The sequence below is a fragment of the Diadema antillarum genome, unplaced genomic scaffold (assembly GCF_040938485.1).
Source record: "Diadema antillarum isolate AM-2024a unplaced genomic scaffold, OU_Dant_1.0 seq00000723_RagTag, whole genome shotgun sequence".
In the NCBI taxonomy this organism is placed as follows: Eukaryota; Metazoa; Echinodermata; class Echinoidea; order Diadematoida; family Diadematidae; genus Diadema; species Diadema antillarum.
Genome location: NW_027271626.1, coordinates 462,166 through 483,229, shown reverse-complemented (window position 1 = coordinate 483,229; position 21,064 = coordinate 462,166). Strand labels below are relative to the sequence as shown.

At 38.0% G+C, this 21,064-nt stretch overlaps 1 protein-coding gene across 1 annotated transcript in view; it reads left to right on the top strand.

Annotated features, from left to right (window-relative positions):
• Nucleotides 1–21,064, top strand: part of LOC139738131 (uncharacterized) — a 37,930-nt gene that overhangs the window by 3,679 nt on the left and 13,187 nt on the right. The window contains exons 2-14 of the mRNA XM_071648792.1: nucleotides 2,084–2,134; nucleotides 3,417–3,511; nucleotides 5,492–5,855; nucleotides 7,328–7,468; nucleotides 8,408–8,458; nucleotides 8,935–9,036; nucleotides 9,575–10,571; nucleotides 11,294–11,394; nucleotides 12,995–13,141; nucleotides 13,500–13,618; nucleotides 14,355–14,514; nucleotides 15,222–15,406; nucleotides 16,477–16,563. Of these exons, the coding sequence (XP_071504893.1) occupies nucleotides 2,084–2,134; nucleotides 3,417–3,511; nucleotides 5,492–5,855; nucleotides 7,328–7,468; nucleotides 8,408–8,458; nucleotides 8,935–9,036; nucleotides 9,575–10,571; nucleotides 11,294–11,394; nucleotides 12,995–13,141; nucleotides 13,500–13,618; nucleotides 14,355–14,514; nucleotides 15,222–15,406; nucleotides 16,477–16,563 (2,600 nt within the window). The remainder of the gene's footprint in view (nucleotides 1–2,083; nucleotides 2,135–3,416; nucleotides 3,512–5,491; nucleotides 5,856–7,327; nucleotides 7,469–8,407; nucleotides 8,459–8,934; nucleotides 9,037–9,574; nucleotides 10,572–11,293; nucleotides 11,395–12,994; nucleotides 13,142–13,499; nucleotides 13,619–14,354; nucleotides 14,515–15,221; nucleotides 15,407–16,476; nucleotides 16,564–21,064) is intronic.

Here is a 21,064-nt window from a genome sequence, read left to right as displayed (position 1 = left end):
ACATTAAATACTGTACAAACAGTGCATTTTTTTATGTAGAATGAAATGAACCCAAACTGACAAGATGGTGAATGTTTCATTAGAATCGGACGCTAAATAAGGAAGTAACAGGATTTCCAAAGTTCTGCATGTTTTCACGTAGCGGTGGTAATTAGTACAATAACCACAAAGTCAAACTGGATGAGTTGACGATGTCATCAACTGTCTCATCCCACTTATATTCACATACAAGTAATGTGCTTGGTCATATGCTACCCACATGAATAATGTACAGAATGCATCCCTTGTTAGGGTAGGGAAAAAGTCGAGACTTAAAGGGGAAAAAAAAATCTTGAGCTGGCCAAAGGGTGGAGGGATTAGCCCAATGTGTCCTTGAATGGAATAAGCTTGGTGTCCCAGAGATAATCTCATCTTTCAGTGGCTCCTGGAATACTGGTCCAAACATCGGCAAGGAAGCCGTGTAGGTACTCTAATCCTTAAAGCTGCAGTGTGAGGATGGTGCTATTTTCTGCTTTCCATTTCAGATTCTACATCTACATTTTGTGAAACATGTTTTTAAATGTTTTGATGACATAAATATGTATGAGTTGTGTTGTACAGTAGGTAATTTTCAGATTCTTCTTCTTAACATGAGACACTTTGTATACAAACACTATGTGCTGGTCTAGAATTGGTGTCTGATATCTTATTGCTTCAAATGGGGATTTTATTTTTATTTTTTATTTTTGATCTACATTTGTACAACATGTATGTAGTGAAGGATTTACATTGTGTATTTGTTCTCTCTCTGTGACTTACAGTGTAAAATCTTTTTTTTTCCCCTCACCCTGGTATAAATTTATCAATCAAAGATTTCTTTTCCTTTTTACAACTGCATCTTAATGCAAAATAAAAAAAGAAAAGAAAAAATAAAGAAGATTTTTTTTTTTTTTTTTAAATTTAGGCAGCAGAATCACAGCTAAGGAAGAACTTTGAAGAACAAGTTTTGGTGATTAAATGTGATATTGTACTTCATGCAAATGTGGATACCATTACACAAAAATGCAGATGATGTTGCATTGTGCAGTGAACTTACTTTTTTAAGCTTTGAATAAAGGATGATTCTGCCTTTTAAAATGCTCGATCAGCAGAGCGCGTGCGATGGAAGTTCACCTAGAAGTGAGTAAGCCGTCTGGTTTAGCCACTGATGGCTAAGAGGGGGATTAGAGTGAATACGTGAGTAAGTTTGGGCTGTAATCCTCGCAGTGATCCATGCAGCGGGCTGCCGTTAGCTCAGACGACAACAGACCCAGACTTGGATGTTAGCAGGATGTAGACTGGATAAAGATGTATAAAAGTTACAAGGCATGATGGAAATTTCAGAAATTTCAGTAGCAATTTAGTCTAGTGTTTTGAGTTTGGAGAACATGGATTATTTTAGGTGCTTTTATACATATATTATGTCTTCAGGATCATAACTGAATGTGCATTGTATTATTTCTAGACCATTAGATTGTGTGAGATTTGCACTCGTAGGTGAATGATTTTCAGAAGTCATGCAGGATACATTAGCTTTGACGGAAGTCAAAAACTGCTCATAATTCATTCTTCCCTAGGATAGCACAGCTTGAAAAATAAGTGCTCCACATGAGTGGTAATGAGTAATGTCCCCTTGAAGTTGACTGAAAGAGAATGTACAACTGTTTATTAGAAAGACCACATTTTAAAAATTTTTCATGCTGATTTGTTGATTAATCATTTCAGTTACATACCCAAAGGAGGTAAATTATTAAGGTACAAACATGCAGTTTTGCTCTACTCGCAGTAAAATGCTTTTGTAGAGGGTTTAAAAAGCACAAATTATGTTTCTAATTAATCATTTCTTAATATAATTTCATGCTGCCAGGCATTGAACTACTTGTACACTAATTGCAATAATAACAATTTGTATGTTCTGGTAAATCAAAACAAAAATTAATCCACAAAAATATGAACAAGTGAAGTTTATCAGATTGGCCTATTGCAAGAAAAAAATAACAATCTTGCAAAAGTTTCCACTTTCATTGTACTAAGAACACTTTCCGCCTGTCTTTTTCTATTGCAGGTTGTGACATCGATGGAGATTATCTGTCTCAACTCACGGAGGATGATTTGAGTAAGGACATCTTCATTAATACCAGTTATATTCTTATGAAAGAAGAGGTTATAGACCTACTGTTGAGCTCTAGGTTGAGTTTGATAGGATTAGGGAGAGAAATAGTTTCTCTGTTAGAAACTAAGCACCTAATATGTATGATACGAGTAATTCCTACATGAATGTTGATTTCATTCTTGGCACAGTCGTGATAAGATATATTCCCATATCAATGCAACCTTGCATCACAATTCAGAAAATGAAATTGTTTCATTATCAATCAGGGTTTTGTTGTTGTTGTTGTTGTTGTTGTTTTTAAAGGCATCCATGAAGGGATAACTAGATTATTTTGCAACTTTGTATACTCATTAAGCCCATCATATTCATGGTTATCTCAAGCAAATATTAGTGCTGCTGATAGATGAAAGATTGTGTACATTGTAGGGTTTTTCTGTACATTTTTCTGTCCTCTTTTATGTGCTTCATTGGTGGAAAATGAATACCCCTAATTACCTAATTTATTCTTTCAAATTCCTGGTCTAAATGGAAGGACTCCTTCTTGATGAAATTGCAGAAGAAAAAAAAAAGATCAACAGCATTAATCCATATCATGTGTTTTTAGGCCTTCCAGAAAATTGGTCCGTGCGACTTGGACTACGTGTGTATGTGCATAAATGCAGGTTCACATTCATAGCATGAACTTCAGATGCAGATGATGTTTTGATTGAAGTTTTAGTTCAAAAGTGTTTCCCCCGTACCGGATCTCCTGTAAGTACTGGTAAATGATATATGTCATGATTTTCGTGATGCAGAACAAGGTGAAAAATTGTAATTTGTGGCAATTCGTTTATACTTTCCTTTTTTTTTCATCAGTTTTCTGTGTCATAGTGACTTGGAGAAAATACTTTTGATATAAGATATAATTCAATGAGCATACATGTTTTGATTGAAGAGAGTGCGCTATCCTAGTAACATACTTGCCAACTAATAAGATTTTATCTGATTCAGTAAGATTTTTTACATTAGAAATAGCAAAATAAGATTTTTTGTCAGAGAAATAAGATTTTAAAAAAATATTTAGATATACCTTTCATGTGTATTTTCTGAAGATTTGACTGAAAGTAAGATTTTTAACTTCAGTTTGCATATAAAATAAGATTTTTGCTATCCACGAGTAAGATATTTCATCTTGAAATGTTGGCAGGTATGTAGTAAGGTATGTAATGGTTTCTTAGAATATCTGTACAATGAATATATTGAAAAAAACAACAACTCTTCTTTCTGTCTCTCTTTTGCTTCACAGTCGACTTAGAAGTTGAAGAAGCTAGTCTTCGACAAAGACTCTTGAAAGAAATTGCCAACATCAAAGAACAGAAACCAACCTCTCCTAATCAACAGGTACTGTATGCAACTGAGACTTCAGTAGCTAACTTCCATTCTTATCAAAGAAAATACAGTTTAGAATGCCTCTGTTTGTTTTTTATTCAGGTTTTTTTTTTCCATGAATCTATTCTTCATTTTGAGACAAGAGTACTATTTTTTCATTAAAGGAAAAAGAGCAAATTCTTTATATTAATGACAAAGGGAATGCTAATGTGATGACTCAAGACAGCACAATATCATCTTTTTACACTGAGTGTGTTTACGTAAACAGATGCCCAGAGGTCATTGACCAGCCCACCTGTCCGTATCTCATTGACTCATGGTCTTGTCACCTGGGAAGTGGTTTGTTGTCCCCTCCCACAGGATCATATTCTACACAAACACTTGCAACATTGGGATTAATGTCCAATAGTCAGTCTGCCCCCTAGCTACTGGCTTGCCACCAAGTCAATGTAAAACTCTTCTCTGTCTAGAGAGTTAAATCTTTTGGATTTAACTGTCGCCACCAGGTGCATGTAAGTATCTAATATCAGTCATGACTACCTGTTGCTGATTCTCCCTGGCATGGTTTTGGTGTATAATGACATGAATTGTATCACCAAATTCAGAACACATCCTTGAAGTTCAAGAATTTTCCAATGTTGGTGAAATCCATTTGTTTGTTGTTGTTTGATGGCAAGGGTACAATAGTTTATGATGTCACGGTTACACAATACTTTCTTATGAGAAATAGAAAGAAAATTCCACACAGTTTGATTTTTCTAGTATAATGAAAGAGCACTGGACTTTCCTCCCACAAGGCAGAGAGAGTATTAGCCTTGATTTGTGTCAGTAAAAAGTCAAGGGATTGTTAATTTTACATTTGTGATGAATTCTTTGGGATTCTATTGATATATTTCTTTTGTTGCTTTACTATCGTGACATCACAAAATGTTGCAGCGTGCCCATCCAATTATAACATAACAGGGATTCAACCAAGATTATTATTAAAAGCATTGTAATTTTTGAACAGATTGCCCAATTTTCCTCAAATTGCACTGACATGTTCTACAAGAATTTCTGTATTCAGTGAGTGACCCCTTTAAAGTTTGAGAGGATGAGATGTAAGCTGTCAATCAAATATTCTAGAAGCACAATATGCCGTCAGACAGGTGTGACGGACTTGTTCAGTAACGTGATGGGCCGGAGAGGTAGTTCAATCAGTCGTGCATCTGCCTTGATACTATCAGATGGCTTGGGTTTGAGGCCTAGTGAGTCTCTAAGCAGTGTTGTGTGTTTTCAAGCAATTTCTCTTCTAAGAGGCAAAGCACTCTGATTTGATGCAGTATGACATAAAATGGAGGCACCATTTTTGAGAGAGTAACAACCTACACACATAAAAGATTTATTCAGTGCAAGAGCATGGTGTATATAAAACCCAGTGAAGTGGTCTGTCCCAAACACACACAGAGTGTGCACTTTACACACCTGCCTTGTTGGTTTCATTGGGAAAGTTGCATATTAGTCCAGAAGAATATAGAGGTTAATAGCTTAAATCGACCTGATCACTGTGAACAACTCAATTGCTTTGTTACAGTTTAGAACTGCCCTGGCAGAGTTGAGCATGGCAGAAATTATTTAATTTGCAGTGTACAGAAACAGGCAAAGCTATTTAACACAATGAGGACGGACTGATTTTGCTACAACATGCATTTCCCGTTAGACACGTGCCCGAGTATACTTGGGACTCATCCTCAACGGGGTAAAGACATTTAGATATCAGCCTTCATGTCTTATTTTTTTGAAGTACAAATTATTGCATTCATTATTTTGACTTCTAGAGATGTTATCATATGTTCAAAAGAATTACACATCTTACTCCCAAGTGATATCAATCGCAACATTTGTGTTGTTATGTGTCTCAGTTTGCACTACCAGTCATACAAATAATATTGCTCTTATTGAGCAATGAAATTTTCTTGCTGGTAATCTTTTCTACTCTCTTTATTTTACCAGGCTGTTGATTCAGAAGGAGACGATTCCAGCTCCGTCCATTTTGGTGACACATCAGATGATGACCTCTTTCCCGATTCTCCCAAGTCGCCCACTCTGTCGCCGACGCCCAAACAGCACCCTCCCCCCTCGGCAGCAGGTGCATCCCCCTCCAAAAAGCTGATGGAGGAGAGAGAGAAGAATCAAAAGAAGGATGATAGGGTGGAGGCCCAGAGGGGTAGAAAGGACAGTGATCTGATGTCCGTCCTGAGTGGAGCATCTGTGGCGTCATCTGAATCGCGGTCGGGATCGGGGTCCGGTGCGGATGGTCTGGGCGTTCCTCTGCCACCAGAGCGGAGAAATGGCCGCAAGTTCAAATCACCACCAGGTTGGTGTTCAAGCAGAAGAATTAACTTGAAAAGACAAAAAATGTTCAGAGTGACGTCAGTGAAATCAAAGTAACATGTATATTTTGTTTGGCAAAGAATAAGTGTTAATAAGTGTGATAACAGTTTAAAATATGTATAACATTTGAGTTCTTTAATTGCACTTCCATTCAAAAGAGGCATAATTACAACATTTCCTGTCCAGAAAATTAATGTTCTGTGTCACTCTATCAAAGATAGAACAAAATACCAGTAATGATTTTTTTTTTTTTACAGTTTATGTGAAATAATCAACTTCCTCTGTGCTGAATGAAGTCTGATTGATAGAACATGTAATACCACACAAATTGGATAAATTGGATACAGTCATGATGTCAAAAGTTTCTGTCACAAATATGTAAACTCACTGACATTTCATGACCAAAGCAAACGAAGGACTTAGCATGTCAATGAAGTCAGGTTTATGCGACTATTTTGAGCTACTCATGGAATGCTATGTTTGCTAACTCAGTAATGTTGAATGACAGTAACTACCGTCTTATCAGTAGAATCATGGTTGTGCAATAACTCATCGATGAGTTGTTTCTATTTCACTGGTTTCATCGTGTATCATCTACCTGTGGTGCATGGTCATTGAGATGTTTCACAGAGGATTTAAGATGATCTTAAAGTTCAGATCAACTGAGGGATGCCATTAGCTTCCTGTTCAATTTTTTATGTAATGATTTCATAATCCACTACGAATTGGCATCTAGATTTCTAAAAAAAAATACTTTGTCACTTACACTTTTGTACTTCAATTTGTATGATCATGGCTAAATGATAAAGTCTCCAAACTTGTCATTGTCAGAAAGGAGTAAGAATTTCATCAAAGACGCGCACAGCATATCATTATCTTAGATTGATCTTAACTTTAAAGATCAATTTGAATCCTTTGTGAAACACCCCCTGTAATTAATTAGTCACATTGACTGCCATGTTGAATGATAGAGATGATGAAAGAAGGAGGGAATTTTATGTCATCAAAGAGCAGTCATCAGTGCAAGAAAAACAGGAGGAGTGAAAAAAAATTCTTAAAGTTCCAAACATTAATTTAAAAAAAAAAAGAGTAAATGCCTTTTGATGTGTCAGTTTGTGTATATAGATTTCACAAACATGAAAGAATACATGCCTGAAAGACATGTATGTATAGACATGTGAGCAGTTTGGTTGTACAGTACCTCTGTTCTGAGGAAAATGAATTCGTACATGTAGTATGCAGTCAAATTTGTTGTGCCATATTATACATATCATATGGTTTCATGTACCCATTATGTCCTCAAGTTCATGTCCCCATGATGACTAACTAGTTATTGTCAAGATCATTGGATCATGTGCTCTGGAACAACATTCATGACTAAAGTCTCTTGTTTGAATCTGCATGTAATTGCTCTGTCAAATGTAATGACCATGTGCTGTTGTTTTCTTTATTCAGTGGACACATCTTCCAAGCCAGTTGTCGTACCACAGGATAATCTTCCTTTTAGCAAGAAGAAGGTAGCCCAGTGGAATGAGCGTGACATCATCCACTGGTTGGATTCCATCCACCTGGGGCATCTTGCCCAAGTGTTTCTGGGTGAGTTGGGGGGTGGAATACTTCTCTGCCTGCATCCCCATACAATGCCTCTGTTGCTACTTCTATGGAATACATGATGAGGTCTGTCTGTACATAATGAGATACGTAATAAATGCAAACAAAGGGAAACTGACCAGAAATGTATGTAATTCATAGGTAACAAAGTTGGATTTTCTTTGTTCAATTTTTTACTGATTAGATACATATGACATTTCTGAGTAATAATCTGGCCTAAGAGGAGATGGTCTCTAGGGCCATCCAGCTACTTGTACCTACCAGATTATAACTTTGCCTATGACATGTGTCTGTGTGTGTTATGTGATTGTTGTAGCTCAACCCATGCATTGTATTGTTAAAAGTCCAAGTTCAAATGAAGGTGTATATCAAACAGTGTCATAATGAGATCTGTTGCAAAGATACTGTTTTAACAGAGTTGTTCACAGGAAACCTCAATTCTTCAGTTAAAGTTGTTATGATCAAGGTTTTCCATCTTACTATAGATGCACAATTTGGTCAGTTATTTGCTATTATAGTTCTGGCAAGCGTGTGAAGCAATATGTTAATTAGTTGTCTCTGTAATAGTTTTCTCAGTCCTTTCTAGTATCTTAATGAGCTGACATCAATACCATAGAAGAAGGGAGGTGCTGATTATTTGATTTAAAATGTTTGAAGAACATTGTATGTCAATGTACTGATCACCTCGGATAAACAATTTAAATCTTTTCATATTATACTGTGAAAGAGGTTTGCTGATGTTGTCAGAACTGATTGGATCTTTTCTACCTTCTGCCACATCTTAACTACATCTATTTGCCACTTACCTTATATTCAATCCTCTTTTTGAAATGGACCACTAGTAACTGAGACTGAATCAATAGATTGTTACATCACCCTGCCATTGAAACATATTGGTTTCTAATTTATCTTTGTCTGTTTTAGATCACAGGATATCTGGGAAGGAATTAGCAGATATTGATATGACTCTATTAGGTGAGTATCAAACAAGCATTTTAAAAGAACTTTAAAGAAAAATGAAAACAAGCCTGTTATGTTTGGGTTGTTAGCTTAGAGAGAACTTACCTAAAAGTGGATCAACCTTTTTCCGAATGAGCACATTCTCAATGAGTTCTGCTATACTGCAATCTGTGCACTTGAATGTTACAGTAACTGTTTCAAGTTGTGTACCATTAATGTTCTTTACAAACTCGCTCCCCACTCCCCGCAGTTGTTCATGTATTTGTAAATCACTTGTGTTGCTCTCAGCATTCAAATATGATTACGCTGAAACATGGTTACGATACTTGCATGGACTGCATGGCACACATCATTTGTGATACTATCAATGCAAGTAGTTTTCCTGTCACAGTGGAGCAAGTTTAACTTTATGAAGCTGTGTGTTGATTCCTCTGCTACAATGTATGTCCATTCTGTTGAGATTTTCTCTTGTTCTCAATCACCCCTTGCAGATGAAATGGAAATTGACTCTTCTTCGGAGAGGGAGAAACTTCTGTCAACCTTGTATGACCTGACAAACCCTCCGTCCACCACGGCGAGGGAAGATGTTATGAGTGAGTACTGATAATAATCATGCCGCAGCGCAAGTTTTAGTCCAAAAGGAGAACCTTTGTGGCACAGACATGTTTGGCGTAACTGACATTGATGAGGTTGGCAAATTCTTCTAGCAAAATTAGACAGGTGTTAAGAAAATTAACCCGTTGAAGATGAGTCCCAAGAATGCTTGGCAGGTGTCTATGGGAAGTGTGTGTTATAGCAAAATCAGCCCGTCCTCAACAGGTTAAAGTCCCAACACCTGTATGATCTATGAGTCTTCAAATATGGCCTCCTATGTAGAGTGCCGGATTCTTGTCATACTCTGTCCTAATCATATGACCCTGGTGTTGCTTGCCAAGAATTTCTAATGTTTTCTTCACAAAGCCACCCCCTCCCCCCCCCTCCAAAAAAACAACAACAACAATAACAACAACAACAAGGGCAAAAATGATGTGCATCTATACGTGTTATGTGTGGTGATGGTGATAATTGCTGGCTCATGTGAAATATCTTGTTTCTAAAGTAGTTATTATCCATACATCCTAAATTTTGTAGGTGTGATTAGCAACGCCAGCGGCTATGAGAGGCAAAAGTACATGGCAGCAGTCAGCATCCTCCATTCGGACGACCCTGACGACGTCCACTTCCTCCCGCCGGAGGACAGAGACAGCCTCCTGTCCAGTCCGGAGAAGATGGACGGCAGGATAGATGAAGGGGAGAAGCAAGAGGAGAAGGATGACAACAAGAAAGAGAGAGTGAAAGAAGAGACTCCTGATTACAGGGTAAAGAGGATCAGCAAGGATGAAGAGGAGGACTCGGACTCGGATGATGACTGGGAGGATGATGATGATGATGAAGATGAAGATGATGACTTTGTCATACAGGCAATTCTTGGGATGGATGAGAAGAAGGGGCAGAACCAGAAGACTGCTCCTGCGGTGAAAAAAGAAACTGAGAGTGGTAAAGCTAAACAGATGCCTGAGCCATCAAAGGAATCAAAAACAAGGAGGAGGAGCTCTGAAATTGACAGTGACTTTGATTTTGATGACAGCGATGATAGTGACCACGATGAGGATGAAGAAGGGGAGGAAGAAGATGAAGCAAAGGTCTTTGAAGAGACACAACAAGTGGAGGTTGTCAAGACGGCAATCAATCATACTGCCGAGTCTAATCCAAATATCACAGATGATGCAAAGAATAAGTCTAAAGCAGCCACACAAGATTCCAAACCTGCACCATTCACCAAACAGGGATCAAGAGACAGTATGGATGATAAGATGAGCTCTAAGGCCAACAACAAGGTCTTGAAGCAGTCATCAGTCGAAAGCAGTGATGGCAGCGGTAGCAAAGCAGTCGGTGGTGTTAGGGGTGTGGCCATTACTACGCAAGATGCAGTAGGTGGGACTAAGAATAGTAGCACCAGAAAGAATTCAACTAGTGCTAAGATGGAGGATACATCGGGGGATCTTCAAAGGCAAGATAAGAAAGCCTCCAGGACTGAAAGCAGCAGGAGTTCTGGAAGTGAAAAGGAAGAGAAAAAGAAGAAGGGAGGGTAAGTGAAAAACTTCAATTTAGCTTTGGTATTATATGGTAAATTTGTTTTTGCTTGTTTTGTGGGAAGTTTGTTTGTATGTTGTTTTTTCAAATCTAGATTGAGTGTCTGATATTTGATTGATAAGTTATCGTGCAATAAAGATCCCATTGTTCCAGCGTAGTTTTGGTTGTAGTGGATTAAACATTAAGAGAGCAAAGCTGCAGAAATTGGCTTGAGAAACTACATCATAGAGACATACTTACAGAAGTTTTGTTACAAGTGATGGTAGATTGTGAGCTAGATTGATGAACATTAAAAAAAGAGAAAAAGTTGTTATTTATTCACTTGTATATCACATATGTGGTCTTGTTTTATGTAGAACCTTCCTGTCTGTGATACAATCCATACCATCATATTGAAATAATAACAGAACACTGCACTAATTGGAAGTTGGGTATTAAAGGGATGGAGCAATTTCCCAAAGCTGTGCATGGGAAATATAAGGAATGCTACTATTCTAACATGCAACATTATGTATATGTACATTATATCTCCATGTTTTACTTCATGAGCTATACTCAACAGACTATTGCTGGATTTTTTTCTTTCTTTATAGATCTTATAGGCTAATCCAGGAATTAAAGACATCTTACCAAAATCTTGTTTTTGATTTCTAGTGTCATTTTGTGACTCTTGATGGATTATATTTCCCTGATTTCTTCCTGAATTCCACCCACCAGCCTCCACAAACTGAAGGAGGCTATCTCTCCATCCAACTGGAAGAAGAGTCCAAGAGACAGCAGCACAGTTCAGGTTTGGACTGACGTCGGACACTCCTCAGGTATGTAGCAGTCATCACCAATGGATGGATGGATGGATGGATGAATAGAGAGATGAAGGGTTGTAGTAATTTGCAATTATGTGTATATGTGTGTATGAAATGTACATTACTGCCTCTGAAATCTACCAATTGTATTGTCTCATGGCAATTTGTTATACCATGAAGTGTGTGAGTGATGATTATGATTTTTACATTAACTTAAACCCTATTCTAACTGGGCTATTTGAGACCAAGTTTTTATGGGGGGGGGGGGGGGTCAAATTTGACCCCCCCTTCAGATCTCGGCCGCCGATCGCGCGATTGCCGCAAAATTTTGCCTTAACATAGAGCCGGATGTCAACTACAAGATTACATGGTCATACAATAGAAAAATGTTGATTTTATATTTTTTGATAAATTATGCAAATTTACGCATGAAATCATATTTTTCATATTTTCACATATAACTCCATCAAAAAGATTGAAGGATTGCTAAATTTTTGTGTCAGAGTTCCTCAAGACACATCGAACAATTTTCTCGTAAAAAAATAGTGCAATCAAAATCAGTTTCGTTTTCTTTTTTATTGTTTCATTAATTTCTTATGTATTTTACTGTTTTTTCGATCTTTTGTTTTCTATTGTTTATTTGCCAAAATTTGTTGTAGGCACTTTTTCAAGCTTATCTACATTATTTATTAATTTATTAATTTCAATGGTTTAAAGTTGAAATAATCTAATTTATATCAATTAAACAAAAAAACAAAATTTGCATTGAATTTGCACTCGAAATCATGAATTTGAGCTGTTTTCGGGTTGACATGTATATGCAAAACATTGTGTAACTTCAGAATGGTGTACCCAGACGTCACAAATTTGGTCTCAAAATATGCGGGAGACTTCAATGAAAAAAGTCATGAAAGGACGCGGCAAAATCTTTGCGCGTTGCGGATTCGTGGCGCGAAATGTCGAGTTAGAATAGGGTTAGAATAGTTAGAATAGGGTTAATCGAGAAAAAGGATTCCTGAAACAGTAACAACTCTGATTCAAATTGTGATATGACAGGAGTACTTAAAGACCTTTCATTGCCAATCCTTATGAATCCATAATGAAATGGCTTTTTTTTTCATACCTTTCCCCTGCAGTGAAAGTTTAAAAAGCTCACAGTGAGAAATCAACACCAAGATTTTATTCAGTTACAATATGGAGAAGGGCTCTATGGACTTTATAAAAAAAAACAAAGAGAAAAAAGGAGAAGGAAAAATGACACTCTCTATTTTTTTTGTGTGTATGTGTTTGTATTGCTTTATGTTGTTTGCAAAGATATGTATTGTGTCCATTCATTTGTATCCAGGAGAGTCAGTCAGAATGAAGTGTGTGGTACAAGTACAATTGTACGTTGTCATTGATTGTTTCTGAGAGTATGACCGGTGTATACAGAGACCGACAGTGTCCCTATATACCTGTTTCTAGGGAGTGGTTCCAAGACCCTCATCATCAGACTGGAGGAGGAGACTATCACCCAATCTGTTGCGGTGTATTTTGTATAGTTGTCTCTATTAGTCTCTGGGAGTATGATCAATAAATGTTGAGACTCACAGTGGTTCTATACACTTATTTGTAGGGAGTGGTTCCAAGACCCTCATCATCAGACTGGAGGAAGAGTCTACCACCCAGTCCCTTATCGAGCTCTGTCTGAATCAGCTGGACCTTGCCGAGGATCCCAGACTCTACCGCCTGCTGCAGGCGCCCTCGCATGGCAAAAACAAGGGTATGTTTTCCTATATATGTAGTCAGTCGAGAACCAGAGTGATGTAACTCCATGGACAGTTTGTTGCATTAATGCCGTTTGTTTCCAAAATGATAATGTATACTTTTTTTCTCTCTCTCACCCTGCAGTGGAGCAGTGTGTATTGTTCTTCTATATGGTCAAATGATAAAATGATGGAAGCTATAATGTTGCTAATGTCAAATGATGAGAATGAAAATTATGATGATCATATTAAATATCAAAAACAAAAGCTTTCTAAGTTGTCAGAAATTAATTCATATTTTGATCTCTATCCTTTGATGCACTTCAAGAATGATTACATGTAGTTCTCTGTCAATGCCGTTAATTTGTTGACCAGGTAATGATAGAGAGCTGGAACTTGATGAGTGTCCACTTGCTGTCCAGCGTGGCTGGACGGACCCTGGAAACACACGCTTTGAGTTCAGACACAGGACCGGTCAAGGAGGTGCCATCAAGGTTAGTGTGTACAAACTGGTCAGTGGATGCAAAGGACAATTAATTTTTTTTTAGTATTATTGTTATGTTTTTTATTACAATGATTGGACCTTAATCCCATTCAATGCAAACATGTTGATAACTGGCAGTCACTCTTATGACTCATTACTTAGAGCATTTTAGTTGGTGTTATGGTAACTGCAAATATTGTAACTTGCTGTACCTGCAAACCTTTGTATGAAGTGGCTGCTTGTGGGACCATAATGTCATGAGGAGTTTTGCAGCCAGTCTTAAGGAAATGTGACCTCTCTGTGAACAGCAAGGAAATTGGCGACAAGAATAACCACCTCCTTATGAAACAAATCCCAGGCAGAGGAAGCTTGTCATAAAGAAATATGCAGCTGTTGTGGGTTACCATCAATGATGGCAGAATTTAGGCACAGATTTGTGAAGTTTTACAAGGTTTAGAGCATGTCCAGGACACTGGGAAAATTGAAATGTAAATGTAGTCATCGTTATAGTTTACAAGGTATGAGTCTTCAGTATACGTGTCCATTCCAAATGACCCCCAAGCTACCTGGTAGTAGCATTTGCATTCAACTGATTTCATCTTCCTTTTCTCTAACAGTTTAATCATTCTCTTACTGTCTGTTTCCCCACTGTTCATTACATCACCCAGCCCATTACCTACCTGTCACTTGCACTGTGCCCATTTGAAATAAATAGTCCCTTTTTGCACTTGTCTTGTTCTGTCCAGATTGTCCTTAGACTGCCCAGCCAGCAGCCAAAGGGCAAACTGGTCCACATCTCCCTCTCCACGCCGGCCATCGAGGTGGTCAGACTGGCCCTGAGGAAGTTCTCCATGAAGAATGCAGATCCTGGGCTTTTTTGTCTCCTGGAAGTGGACAAGGATGGTGGTGAGTGCAGAGTCCAGGATTGGCTAGAGTGCCTCATTTCAGCTATTCATTTGAGTGTTTACATGTACTAGCCCATTAGCCTAACCTACCCTGCACAACATAATTCTAGAGGGAGTAAACTGACGTTTACTGGAGACAGTTTGATTGCATTCAATACAGAGTTGTGTATTTATGTGTCACAGCTGTACTCTCCAAATATGTGACATACATTCCGTCATCCAGCCACTCGACATGATATCTATATGTGGCAGCTTTTTTGGGAAAAATATACCTTGCCACAAAAACAAAAACATGCAGAATCTATGCATGGTGATATGATGAAAACATGACTAGTTCTCTCTGATTTCCTTCTTGCTCTCTTACTGTTGATGGCAAGAATAATATGATGGATCTGACTATGAGATATATAAATATATTATTATTTCTCACTGAGACTCATCAAATTATTCATGATGTATGTTCATTATCACTGTTTTTAACTCTTACCTCCCAATTGCTACTTTTTTTCCTCCTTAATGCCAATAGTTCTTCCAGATTGAAGTTGGATCCAATTATACAGATAAATAGTTCGTACAGCTATAGTCCTTAGGTAAGGAAAAGGGAAGATCAATGTTTTTCCAGGAAATTTCTTCAAGACCTGTTGGTACTCCACATGATGTCATTTTATGCCCTCCATCATGTATTGTATCTGTTCCATCCCTGCACAGATGTTAGCGATGTAGCAGACGAAGCCATACCACTCCAGCTGGACTCTCATGCCTTTGTCCTCTGTGACCGTAGCAACCGTGAGCTCCACTGGACCACACAGGAGGAGGAGGAAGCTAACGCCAGAGAGCCAAAGGTCAAGCGACAGGACTCCCTCACGTCGAGGGCGTCCTCCAGGATGTCTTCTGCTGTGAGTTTTTACATCCTTCCTCTATATTGATGTGTGTATGATAGTAAGGGTAATGGTAATGATGATAATGATAACTGTGATTTTTATACTGAATAATTGCCATTGATTAATTTTTTTATGCACTTTACATGCATTTGTTATAAAAGTCATTGACACATGCTAGTGTATTACAGCACTAAAATAACTACAATCGTATGAGTTAAAGTCGTGGAATGAATGTGTGTATATATGTATGTGAGATGTTCGAAAGATATGTGTCAAAGTATTTTGCGTGTGTGGTGTGTCTCAAAAGATATGCTGTGAAGTACTTTCCTTTTTAACATAAGCATACTTATGTTGGTGTTGTTGAGTGTGTGCATATATGATCGACTGGTGTGTATTATCAAACAACTTGACACAAAGGCAGGGCATTTCTTCTCCCACTTGTCTAAATGTGCATTTTGGCAAGGGCCCTAGATATACCTGCCCAACAGAGAAATTAAGTAGCCTAAGGCAAGCATCCAAGTGATTTTGTAGAGCCCTGCCCAAATGGATGATGTACCGGTATGTGATGCAACCCTATTATGGCACATTATTTGAGTGGGTTGCCATGGTCCTTTCTGTGACCTCGTGGTAAATAATTGTATAGAAATCACAACAACAATGGTATTACTGTAATGCAGGAATGTTACAGGTACAGGTTAAAAGACTTCCTTCCCTATCAATTTTAAGCAGACTTTTCCAAATGGCAGTCATAGTGATGCCTTTACCTTCGATAAGAAAGCTTTAATAGGAAGTGTTGTACTATTGCAAGTAATGTACAATGTACCAATCATAGCAAATTAAATATTGTTTGAAGAGTTAAGTATTAGGGCTGGAATTTTCAAGTAAGTGTTTCTAAGCAACATACAGTGTAGTACAATGTATTTGTACTTTTATGGCTGTTTTGTCAGGGCTGCCTATACTACCACTTCACAATTTTATACCCAGGGTAAGACCACATGTACATAATAAACCAAGTCTTTTTTTGGTCGTCTGTGGGTTTTTTATTTGAGAATATGGAATGTGGAAATTTCCTACCCCAACAGATTAGCATTGGTTCATCCTTTGGGTCATCTGAGCTTCTGTCTTCCACTCGCATCGACAATGAAAAACTTTCCAAACTAGAACTGGAGGTATGCTACATCGTGAATATGCAAATCTATGTAAACACACATGTGTACATCATTGACCGGCTTACACCCACCCCTATGAATATTCATTCATTAAGCATTCATATCATATTCATGAAGGAGGCTAACCCCAGACACACATGCTCAGCTCGCATTAATCATTCTAACACATTCCTGTGCATAGTTACATGTACATGTACCCCAGTAAAATTTATTTTATACATTCTGATCCTCTGTTGTAACCTGTGGAACAGTTTGGGTTGTCCAGAGTTATGTACTTGATTATACACTCATTTAATACTGTATATCATCAGTACTGTAGCCCACTCACAAAGATGTATCATGATAACCAGTTACTGCCAGAAGGTAGTAATAATTTTGGGGTCACCTTCCACAATCCAACTCATCGTGCTAATTTGGAGATGTGCAGCATAGCACCATCTTCAGATATTGTATTAATATCAATATGAAGTACTCATCAATTGGACATAATTCTTTACCTATGATATACTATGCAGTCTCAATTTTCTTAATGAAACCATCATGCCTTGTTTGGTATTTTCAATACTGATTAAACACCATCGTAAATGACTTACAATGTATTTTAATTCTCGATGTTGCATGATTTGTCCTTAATTTTTCACTGCAATGTGTAGAAGTCTCTGTAGCAAAAAAAAAAAAAAAAGGATCATAAAAAAAAAATGTAGCTTTGCGTCTTCTGTAATGTTTATTCAAATTCACATCACCTTTGTCATCTTGTAGGTTAGCTTGTAGAATACTTGCATGATCCATGTCACACAGTAGCAAGTAAGCGCAAAAATAATTTCTCCTATAGCAGCATGCATGAAGCAACTCTTTCAAACATGGCAAAGACTTGCATTTAAGAAATTAATATAATTCAGTCTCTCTTACAGAGAAGAATGCTTGCCCAATTTTGCTGTATGATTGTATTTTGCTATGAATGTTTGTTACTAAAAGTCTTTTTTGAAGTTTAGAATTCTTCCATGAATGCTTTATAGATCATTTCTGCAATCTGTCACATAAGGCACGGTCAGACTGGCAAAAGATCGAGAAGTTTAAGATCGCCAAGTCTTTCTGTTCTTTTGTTGTCTGATCACACTTGCAAAAGATTGAGAAGTTTGGTGGGGAACGGCACAGGGGGAAATACTCCTAGTTGGAGTTGGAAGTTTCGCCAGAAGTTTCGCAGGAAGTTTTGCCAGAAGTTTGCAGTCACACTGGCAAAACTTCAAGATCTTTTGCCAGTCTGACCACGCCTAATGAGTCCACCTGTCTGTTTAATAGCTTGTTTGTTTTTCTGAGATACCTCTTGTATACTCACCCCTTGGTAGCTGAAGTTTACTTGTAAAACGGTGTCAGCTTCATGACCATTCATGCACAGAAAATTAGTATACAAATAGTGAATGGTCACGAGTGCAATGGTACGAGATTTCGCACGAGGTGAAAGATAGAGGCGCTCTATTCAACGAGGCGAAGCCAAGTTGAATAGTGCGCCTCATCTTTCACCGAGTGCAAAATCTCGTTCCATTGCACGAGTAAAGACCATACACTATTTGTTTTATACAATGTCCAAGTAGATCTTTTTGATTGGAGGATTGTTGGGTAGGTCTAAGTAGGCCTAGAAGTCTATATATGTATGAAAAATATAGCCATACTTACATGTGGATCCACTGCGATTCTCTTTCTGGCTGGCTTGTGCAATCAGTGTAGATTCAGGTCGCTCATACACATATATACACTAGCACTACGTTGGCCTACATACGCGCATGCATGTACCGCACACGTACACTGCGCTAGCTGCATGCGATCTCCAATATGCAACACACAGTACATGCAGTATGTAGGGGTACCACCTATATCTTGGCAGGGTACCTTCCCATTGGCACCCTGCGTATCATGGCTGTTTGCGTATAGAACAAAAATTGCGTGGGATTAAGCGTCATTAGCTATAAAAACAATAAAAACGAAGAAACGAAAATCAAACTCAAAAACAAACTAACAAACCAAACTAAACACGTTTCAATTACACATCCGCTCAGTGGCTGTGAAATTCACATGTATTACCTATGGAGGGGAGGGGGTGCCGATCGCAAGGTACCCTTTTAAGCTGCGCGAAGAAAACGGAACGCACGCACTAAAATTGCGCTAATTTAAAACAGAGATTCATAATCAACGAGACGGTCACGACATTTAAAACTGCAGTATTTATGGCATATTTGATGTAAGAATTAGGCGAATTTGTGTTATATTTTTAGAATAAACAAGCTACAGATCCTTAGGGTGACAATAGGTGGTACCCCCAATGCTACCGTACAATTTCTCGAACCATGGAATAGAACGAAAAAATTGAACCAAGTTGCACGCAAAAATAGAACCAAAATTGCACGGCGCGTTGAATGGAGTACTTATTGAATATCACGTCACCAACAATCCTCCAATCAGATTACAAGGATCTACTTGGACGTTGTATAAAGTCAGCTAGATATATGTTACTAGTAACAGAATCAATTAATTTAAAGGGGTGTGTGGAATTCAATAGATAGAGAAATGCAGCTATATATAATTACATTCATGGCTACAATGTGTACAGAAATAGTGAATTACATTGTGTTTGCCATGGCCTGTGTTTGACCTGTGGAGTTAGGTTTTGGCTATTGTTCGTGCTCATTGCAGTGTGGTCCTGAAAAGTACTGTGAATGCATAATACTGATGGATTTTCCTCTGCTTATTTGTTTGTTTGCTTGTTTGTTTTTTGTTTGTTTGTTTTTGTTGGAGAGGGTTGTATACAGATTTTTACTCCAGCTCTCCCTATTCCTCTCATGAATATTGTTTTAACTAGCAGCACCCGTGGAAATCCACGGGTCTGAGGGTTTTTTTTTTCTCTCATAATACGATTTTGCACATTTTTATTGAAGAAATAAAAAGAAAAGTCTTCTCATTCTTTCGTTAATTGTGCTGTCTTCTAAATGACCACCCTTCCCAGAAATTTTATAATACATTTTTGTAGTATATGCCAGGCGATCCGGTCCATTGGTAGGGATCATTCCCGCCACTACTTGCTTTTATTATAGAACTTGAGTTTCGAGGGGTTATTTGCACCCGTTGAAGTCCAACAGTTGTCTTGTTGCCCCTCACCCCTCCCCCCCCCCTCACGCACACACACATTTCCACCTCCGCAGGGCAAAAAACAAAAACATTCAGGGAAAAATTACCAAAAACGCAAATGAGATTCCCCGAAAGTTCTGCCCACAGGTTGTTCCCGTCGAAACGGGAAGATATTAACACTATGACTTTGATTACCCCCTGCTCTTGCATCCACGCGGGCACCCGCGGGAATCCACGGCTGGTCTCAAGGCCTCGGTTTGTTTTGTGTGTTTTTTTTTCATGTTTCTTTTCCCCACGTTATGAGAGAAAAATAAGATATTTTCGTCTTCATAATTTTGCTCCCTCCTTTTTGTTTTTAATCACCAAAACTTGGCTTGATATATCATATTAATATAGAACTACATCTGCTTCAGATTGTACATTATCATAATTAATATTAAGCCTACAATTATTGCTCCTATTATTGTTATTATTATATCATTATTATCATTATCCTTATCATTATTATTATTATTATTATTATTATTATTATTATTATCATCATTGTTATTATTTGGGGAGGGGGAGATCATAGTCATCAGGTATAATAGGCACCCGTGGGAGTAGGTTCTCACGACCTCGTATTTTTTTTCTTTAATATTTTTCCCATGTTATGGAAGAAAGAAGAATATATACATCACTGCATTCGTCTTCATTGCTCCCTCTTTTTTTTGTCACCAAAACTTGGTTTGATAGACCATAGAACCACACATTCTATTTCCACTTGCAATTTTAAAAATAGGCGGTCGGCAAAGCGAGGTTTTCCTCTACGTCCGCTCATCTTATGAATATGTATGATTACAGCAGCTCTGCAGTAAACGAATGGACACAGCTGCGCGTGTAATCTGATATGCAAGGGTACGATCGGCAAATATATTTAGCCGCGTCCTAAACAGTCTGCGTACAATGACACCGGACTTGAGAGCAAACGGCGAGCAAACTAAATGACGTACCTGAGCTGCATATAGTATTCTGCAGTTGTGCAAAATACAATTACAAATTAATTGTACATAACCAACGTTCGTTGTTTTCATTTTGGGACGCCAATAATGGCGAACTGTACGTAAATGCCCTTGTAGTCCATATATCACGCACACACAGATTCGTGTAACCATCGTCAATACATTCAGTACACGTAACAGGCGGAGGCAAAGGTACATCACAGAACTATATACACACAGTGTAGAGTGTGTATAGAGTTCTGCGATGTACATTGTGTGTGTGCGTGCGCGTCCGCCGGAAGATGTCAGAGATTTCGCTGCACCATCATCTTTAGTATCCCCCAGTGTCTCTGCAAGCTAAAAGATGGAAGATCGAGAAAGCAGGAGGCCAGCGCAGGTTC